This window comes from Pseudorasbora parva, chromosome 10, assembly GCF_024679245.1.
Source record: "Pseudorasbora parva isolate DD20220531a chromosome 10, ASM2467924v1, whole genome shotgun sequence".
Lineage (NCBI taxonomy): Eukaryota > Metazoa > Chordata > Actinopteri > Cypriniformes > Gobionidae > Pseudorasbora > Pseudorasbora parva.
The window spans coordinates 308,987-317,716 of record NC_090181.1 but is presented as its reverse complement, the minus strand read 5'-3'; the positions used below and the strand labels follow the sequence as shown (position 1 = coordinate 317,716).

The window sequence follows — 8,730 nt, the reverse complement described above, 5'->3', positions numbered from 1 at the left end:
AAAATTTGATGGGCTCGTTTCTCAATGTGGATTAGTAAAGGGTATTGGCCTAATTCGGCCCTGCATGCGTTGTTCGGCGTGTTCCTCTGTACTCTCAGGATACTCTTGCAGAACTCAGCATGCAGGGTTTCTATTGGGTTTTTGTCCCATTTGTCAAACTCATGGTTTAGGAGAGGACCCCACACTTCACTGCCATATAGTGCAATAGGTTCTATGACGGATTGGAATATTTTGAGCCAGATTCTGATTGGTATTTCAAATTGGATTGATTTTTTGATGGCATAAAAAGCCCTTCTTGCTTCTCTTTCAGTTCATTCACGGCCAAGCTGAAGTTTCCGTTTGTATTGAATTTCAACCCGAGTATGTTTAGTTGTGGCATGATCAATTTTGGTCATACCAAGGGTGAAATTGTGTTTCTTTCCCTGACATCTGGGTCTCTTCTGGATGTTAGTACTTTAGTTTTAGCCATGTTAATAGTCAGGGCCCAGGTCTGACAGAACTGATGCAGGATGTCCAGGTTCTGCTGTAGACCCTCTTCTGTTGGAGACAGCAGCACCAGGTCATCCGCATACAGGAGGAACTTTATAGAGGAGTCCAGGTAGTGTGAGACCAGGAGCTGCGGATTGCTCGAGGAGTTTCGCTAATTCATTAATGTAAATATTGAAGAGGGTCGGTGATAGTGGGCAGCCTGTCTCACACCTCGCCCTTGAGTGAAGGACTCTGTTTGTTTATTGCCAATTTTAATTGAGCATTGATTGTTTGAGTACATTGTTTAATTATGTTGTATGTTTTGCCCCCGATACCTGATTTCTAGAAGTTTAGACAGAAGACCTTCATGCCAAATTGAATCCAAAGGCCTTCTGGAAATCAACGAAGCAAGCAAAAATTTTAGTTTGTTTTGATTAATGTGTTTGTCGATCAGGGTATGCAGGGTGAATATATGGTCTGATGTTCTGTAATTTGGTAAGAATCCAATCTGACTTTTGCTGAGGGCATTGTGCTCTGTGAGGAAGTGAACGAGTCTTGTGTTGATGATGCTGCAGAACATCTTCCCAGGTTACTGCTCCACACAGATGCTCTGTATTGTGCGGGTCTGATTTGTCTCCACTCTTAAATATGGGCGTTATGAGTCCTCTATTCCAGGTGTCAGGGAAATGACCAACACTCAGAACCAAGTTGACAGTTTCATTATGGCTAATTTGAATCTGTGATTTGTGCTTTTAAGCATTTCATTTAGGATGCCGTCCGGTCCACTTGCCTTTTTTGTGGGCAGGGCCTGTATTTTATCTGTCAGCTCTTTTTCTGTGATTGGGTAATCTAACGGATTTTGATATTTGCCAATTATTTTTTCTATATGATTTAATTTTTCGAATATCTGTGTTTGTTCTATGGTCATGTTTAATTTGCTGTACAGTTTTTCAAAGTGATTTTTCCAGATGTCTTCCATCTTGTATAGTTGTTTGATCATGATTCTTTTATTCAGGAGATTCCAGTTGTCCCAGAAACTGTTGAATGGACAGATCTTCAATAGTTCTGAGCTGATTCTGAATGTACTGTTCTTCCTTCTTTCTGAGTGTATTTTTAATTTTTTGAGCTCCTCACAATAATGAAGACGTAAATCTGAATCGTCTGGTTGTCTGTGCTTTTTGTTTGCCAGCTGTCTTAAATTTGTCTTTATTCTTTTACAATCCGAATCAAACCATTTTTCATTCTCTTGTTTTTGCTTATGAATTTTCTTAGATAATCAAATATGTAATTTATGTTTTCTACAGCCAGATTTACGCCATCTTCATTGTGAGGATGAATATTTTCATTAAAGTTGTCCATAAGCAAGCACACTTGGGGGTGGTCGAATGCGGTCAAGTATTTTTCAGTGCTGTTTTGGACCCATCTGTAGTTTCTTTGTAATGTCATACAGCTTACTGGGTTGTGGATGTATGTTAGTATTTTCTGTCCTTTTTAGATACACAGTAATTTGGCTGTGGTCTGACAGGGGTGTTAGTGGTTTGACCGTGAATGCTCTGAAAGAGAATAGATCTAAATCTGTGATCATGTAGTCGACTGTTGAGCAACCATGAAATGAGCTGTAGGTGTATCTCCCCAGAGAATCCCCTCTCACCCTGCATTGACGAGGTACAGACCGAGGCTTCGACAGAGCTCAAGGAGCACTCTCCCGTTCTTGTTTACCTGGGAGTCAGAGTTATTCCTATGGAAATCAACACTGTTTTGTTGAAAGCTCTGTCCAAATATATAATTATTCCCGTTGTCAGGGGTGTAGTCGGGTAGGGATCCTGTCCTTGCGTTGAGATCTCCACAGATTAACACACTTCCCTGGGCCTGGAAGTGGTTGATTTGACTGTGGAGGGTCTCAAAGATGTTCTCATCATAGTAAGGAGATTCAGAGGGAGGAATGTAAAGAGCACATAAGAATATGTCTTTTGTAGTTTGACTGAGTTGATTATTGATTTTTAGCCAGATGTGGGATTCTTCTTTTTTGATTATTTGGATGTAATTATTAATTTCAAGCTTGTGCCAAATTATTATGCCCCCTGAATCTCTCCCACGTGTTATATTTTCATGTTTTTGGGACGATATGGCTATTTCACGATATCCTGGGGGACAAAGAGTGACCTCATCAGTTCTGCGCCATGTTTCCTGTAATATTATTATGTCTATGTCTAAAACACTTTTCTTAAAGTCCAGGGTTTTGACTTTACATCCAAAGCTTGAAGAATTAATGCCCTGGATGTTCCACAGTGTGATTGTCAGTGGTTTCATGTGGTCAAAAAACAATTTTAACATTCTTCTAGAAAGAACCAACTCAACTTAAAACCAGTTGAAAATCTATGTGCATTATGTAGCTAGATATACATATAGGCTACTTTTTACATGTTTTTATTATTGTTATTATTTGAATTATTTATATTAGTGTAGTAGTTGTATCTGGTGTCTTACTCACGGCTAGTCCATCAGCCGGTGTGCAGATTAAGTGGAGCATGTCCTTGATCTCTCTGAGGTTAGTGCTAGTGGGCGTCGTTTGGGCCTTTCAGGGCTGAAGCGTAGCTCCGCTGCTCCTGCTGCTCCGGCCTGTGGGTGTCTGGCTTCTGTGCTGGGGCTTCTCTGGGTGCTGGCTGTTTCCTCCGCTGCTGGGATGGGGGCTCCGGGTGCTGGCGTTGCTGCCGGTGGTGATGTGTGGGATGCGGGTGTGTGGGGGTCTGAAGCGTGGGTGCGGGCCTTCAGGATGGGGGGTACTGATGGAGTCTCCAGGGCGCTGTAGTGTAGGGGTCAGCTGGGTGTGGGGGAAAGAGGCTGTGTGCTGGGGCTGGGATGAATCGTCTCTTTGGTTGAAAGTGGCTGATTCTCTGTAACTCCTTGAGGGACTACTAGGGGTTCGGCCAAGGGCAACATCTTTAAGATTTCTTGCAAACACATTCACACTGTCTTTCCGTAGGTGGACATGGTCATGGAGATTGTGAATGTCCAGTGTTGGGTGATGTGCCAGATGGACGTTTGGCATTTCAGCACATCCACGCGAGATGTCCGTGTTGACTCTCTGTATAGTGCGGGGGGTGGAAATCAGTTCTGGGTAGCATGGTGGAGATTATTATTTTTGATGTTGGGAACGTCTGTGTTGCTTTAGTTGCCACTTGTGTGATTGACTGTGCCCACTCGTTCCTGTTGTGTCCTCAGGTCGTTTGTTCCCACATGAATGATGACGTGGCTGGGATCACCAAGTTTTTCTTTCTCAAGTTGTTGAAGGGCACTTTGTGTTTGGGCACCAAAGTTTTAGGGATTTTTGGTTGGGAAAGAGCTGTTTTTCATTTATGAATTTGCCATTTGAGTCGATTAGAATGACTATTTCTGCTTGGATGTGACTATGTGTGGTTTCTTGTTCTTGGCTGTAGGTGTCTATCTGTGCTCGTGGGCGTCTCAGGGGCCGTCAGGAGGGGGTCTGCTGGTGTCTGGGTGGCATTAGAGCTCGGCTGTGTGATGGTTTCTGTCTGCTCTCTCAAACTTTGCATTTCTCTGTCTCTGAAGATCAGCTCCTCTCTGACACTTTTCAGCTCACTGTTCAGGGTCTCTCTGTCCTGCTGCAGCTTTTTTATTTCTCCTCTCAGCTCCTCAACACTAGTTGTAAAGTCTCTGGTGAGCTGGTGAAGTTTGTTTTCCAGGTGTTGTATGCGCTGATTGGATGTTGTCTGTGAGAGCACCAGTTCTCTGAGCTCCACCAGCTCCACCTCCTGTAGGGACAGACTGCTGCGTATCTGTGTGACTGACAGCTCCAGCTGCGAATCACAGTCCAGGAGGGGCTCCTCCTCCTCTAGCTCTAGCCCCGCCCCTGAGCTCACAGGCTCAACATGGCTGCCTGCTCTCTCTGTCTGTTTCTCACTCTCTGCCAGTGCTTTGAGGCTGTTAAAGTTGGCCTGGACAGAGCTGAGACAAACTTCATTCCCTTGAAACATTATTGTTCCATTGTGGTATATATTTACAGTCAGATATGCTTTGTCTCCTTCTTCTTCGTAAATTCGAATTTGCCTCCCATTACAGATGCCGTGTTTTGTAAAGTTCTTGTAATAATTGCAGATCACTGTGTGCCAAGCATTGCAGTTTTCTGTGTAGAGCAGTAGGTTAGTGATAGTGGACTTGTCTCCTTTTTGGAAACAGTCAGCCATTAAAGTGTCTGGGTTTTTCTTGAGTAGGTTGTGTTTATATGTTTTCTTGTCTTTTGCAGTCTTTATCTTCTGAGGGAAAGTGATGGCTCGGGGGAGGGGCGTGGCTGCCTCTGTTCCCTCCATTCCAACTGTCACTGCTGTCACTCACTCTCTGCTATGCTGTTAGTTTAGCTAATTTAGCTTTAGTCAACAAGTTACTCGTCTCTTTCTTATCTTATTATGTTTTACTGCTGAAAGTAGTTTAGTTGAAGGAGGTAGCTTTCCTTGCCTGTTTGTTGATTGGAGTTTTCTTCTTCTGTGCAGGTCTGATCCTCCTTGATGTTCAGATGCTGCTGCTCCTTCGTTGCTTAAACTCAGAATGTAGTGTTTTTAAAAAGAAAAAAACTGATCTACAGTTATCCTGTGATTCTTTCTATTTTTATTTTCAATTTATTGTAGGGTTTTGTCGAGTTTGGGTTCTCTCTAGAATTGAAAAAATTGTTAAATTTTAAGAGCTCAAGTGGAGCATGACTGTCTCATCTCTCTCTCTCTCTCTCTCTCTCTCTCTCTCTCTCTCTCTCTCTCTCTCTCTCTCTCTCTGTCTCTCTCTCTGTCTCTCTCTCTGTCTCTCTCTCTCTCTCTCTCTCTCTCTCTCTCTCTCTCTCTCTCTCTCTCTCTCTCTCTCTGCAGGTCACACTGCCCGTGTATCTGAACTTCACGCGTGCCGACCTCATCTTCACCGTTGACTTTGACATCGCCACTAAGGAAGACCCTCATCACTTCTACGAGCGCGGCGTGGCCGTCCTCTGCACCGAGTAGAAGGCTCTCTTTACTCACCGCTCCTGATAGTGTAGAAATATAGCTTTAAGTGTCGTGTGTGTTTAACTGGGACGGGTTCAGAAGGTCAGAGTATGTCGGACGATCCTCAGACGGATGTTTTAGTGGGACTGATGGGATTCATGTTTTAGATGGAAAAATGGAAGTTGATTTGAAGTTTTGCATGATTGGTGGTTTTCAATAAAGCTCTAATATTCTCAAGTGTTGTGTGTGTGTGTGTCTGTGTTCATTCATTAAGTGCCTGTAGGATCCATACATGTATACATTATACACACACACCGATCAGGCATTCCACTGTGTATTCTGACAGCTTTCTATCAGAACCAGCATTAACTTCTGGAGCAGTTTGAGCTCCAGTAGCTTCGTCTGTTTGATCGGACCCCACGGGCCAGCCTTCGCTCTCCCCACGGTCATCAATGAGCCTTGGCCGCCCATGACCCTGTGGCCGGTTCTCCACTGGTCCTTCCTTGGAGCACTTTTGATAGATACTGACTCACTGCAGACCGGGAACAGCCCACAAGAGCTGCAGTTTTGGAGATGCTCTGACCCAGTCGTCTAGCCGTCACAATCTGGCCAAACTCGCTCAAATCCTTACGCTTGCCCATTTCTCCTGCTTCACACACATCAACTCTGAGGACTAAATGTTCACTTGCTGCCTAATATACCCCACCCACTAACAGGAGACAATCAGTGCTATTCACCCGTCATAATGTTATGCCTGATCAGTATGTACAGTTGGTATGGAAAGTATTCCCCCTTACATTTTTGCACTGTTTTATTGCAGCCATTTTCTAAATCATATAAGTTAAATTGTTCTCTCAATGTACACACGACACCCCATATTGATGGAAAAACAGAATTTTTGCAGCTTTATTAAAAAATAAAACCTGTAGTATCCCATGGTCCTCAGTGTTCAGACCCTTCACTCAGTGTTTAGTAGAAGCACCTTTTGATCTGATACAGCCGTGAGTCTTTTTGGGACAGATGGAAGTTTTCCAGAGCTGGATTTGGGGATCCTCTGCCATTCCTCCTGCAGATCCTCTCCAGTTCTGTCAGGTTTGATGGTAAATATTGATGGACGGCCATTTTCACGGGCCTGTACCATGAAGCCGGTTTAGATAGCTATCCAGATAAGTTTAAGCTTAGTTTGTGCCAATCCTGGGTTTTAGGTACCATTAAAGTGGTTTGGCTTTTAGCTGTGTTCATCGCCATAGTAACTTATGCTCCACAGCTAACCTGCTCTGGGGCAGGTGATGTTCTGGATAAGAGATCTCAAACTGAAATTGGACCAATCAGCTGTGAGTAAAGTGACACACCTCTGATGCAATAAAGCCACTCCCCCTGTTTCTGCTCCAAATTAAAGGTCACTACATGGCAAATGTTTTTAAAGACTAAAGCGTCTGGCTTTTAACAATGCTTATTTATAATAATATTAATTTTGACTGATTTAGATATAATTTATGTAATTATTATACCTTTAATCAATTACACATTTATCATTTTAGTTAATCAATCATTAATAGGCACTTTGTTAAAATTAATACATAAGTCATATAAATAACATCACCTGCATAAAGTCATATGGATAAGCTTTAAAATCAATAAATACAACTAGCCTATTAAAAAGAAGCTTACTGAGCTTAAATGTTCAATTTTCTCTATATCAACTAAACTAACTTCATAACTTTTACTTGCATTGACGTATACAATTTTTTTCTTAAAGTTGTCCTCTTTCATAGACAGTTTTTTTTTTCTTGCTGTGTATTTTTTTATTTTTAATTCTTAATATTTTTAAATCATGCAATATTCTGCAGAAGAGAGAAATTAATCTCACTGATTGGCTGTGTGATTGGCTGCGTGTGATTGGCTGTTCACTGTTGATGTCACAGCTAAACCCCTGAACTCAGGATCAAAGGCTGGGTTGACAGAGAAAGTTGATGATCAGCATCATGGGACCAACAAAGCCTGAATAGATTGGTTTGGTTTTGTCAACTCGAAACTAATCCTTTAACCCTGAGTTTGTTAAACTACCATCATGGTACAGGCCCCACGTCTCTCCAGAGATGCTCAATTGGGTTTCAGTCAGGGCTCTGGCTGGGCCAATCAAGAACGGTCACGGAGTTGTTGTGAAGCCGCTCCTCCGTTATTTTAGCTGTGCTTTGGGTCATTGTCTTGATGGAAGGTGAACCTTCAGCCCAGTCTGAGGTCCTGAGAGCTCTGGAGAAGGTTTTCGTCCAGGATATCCCTGTTCTTGGCCACATTCATCTTTCCCTCGATTGCAACCAGTCGTCCTGTCCCTGCAGCTGAAAAACACCCCACAGCATTATGCTGCCACCACCACGAGCAGTGCCTGATTTCTCCACACATACCGCTTAGAATTAAGGCCAAAAGTTCTATCTTGGTCTCATCAGACAGATAATCTTATTTCTCACCATCTTGGAGTCCTTCAGTTGTTTTTCAGCAAACTTTCATGTGTCTTGCCCTGAGGAGAGGCTTCCGTCGGCCACTCTGCCATAAAGCCCCGACTGGTGGAGGACTGCAGTGATGGCTGACTTTCTCCATCTTTCTCCCCTCTCTGCATCTCTGGAGCTCAGCCTCAGTGATCTTTGGGTTCTTCTTTACCTCTCTCACCAAGGCTCTTCTCCGCCGATAGCTCAGTTTGGCCGGTTTGGCCAGCTCTAGGAAGGGTTCTGGTCGTCCCAAGCGTCTTCCATTAAGGATTATGGAGGCCACTGTGCTCTTAGGAACCTTAAGTGCAGCAGAAATGTTTTTGTAACCGTGGCCAGATCTGTTTCTTTCCACACTTCTGTCTCTGAGCCCTTCAGGCAGTTCCTTTGACCTCCTGATTCTCATTTGCTCTGACCTGCACTGTGAGCTGTAAGGTCTGATATAGACAGGTGTGTGGCTTTCCTAATCAAGTCCAATCAGTATAATCAAACACAGCTGGACTCAGATGAAGGTGTAGAACCATCTCAAGGATGATCAGAAGAAATGAACAGCACCTGAGTTAAATATATGAGCGTCACAGCAAAGGGTCTGAATACTGAGGACCATCTGATATTTCAGTTTTTCTTTTTTAATAAATCTGCAAAAATGTCAACAATTCTGTGTTTTTCTGTCAGTATGGGGCGCTGTGTGTACATTAATGAGAGAAATGACTGCAATATAACAGTGCAAAAATGTAAGGGGGTCTGAATACTTTCCATTCGCACTGTATATAACAAGTCAGCCAGAGTAATGC

At 43.1% G+C, this 8,730-nt stretch overlaps 1 protein-coding gene across 2 annotated transcripts in view; it reads left to right on the top strand.

Annotated features, from left to right (window-relative positions):
* The window catches only part of dync1h1 (dynein, cytoplasmic 1, heavy chain 1), a 109,998-nt gene extending 104,312 nt beyond the window's left edge, over window positions 1-5,686 (top strand). For both annotated transcript variants that reach the window (XM_067454810.1, XM_067454809.1), the window contains exon 76: window positions 5,343-5,686. In XM_067454810.1, coding sequence (XP_067310911.1) covers window positions 5,343-5,471 — 129 coding nt within the window. In that variant the 3' untranslated portion in view covers window positions 5,472-5,686. The remainder of the gene's footprint in view (window positions 1-5,342) is intronic.
* The last annotated feature ends 3,044 nt before the right edge of the window (window positions 5,687-8,730 follow it).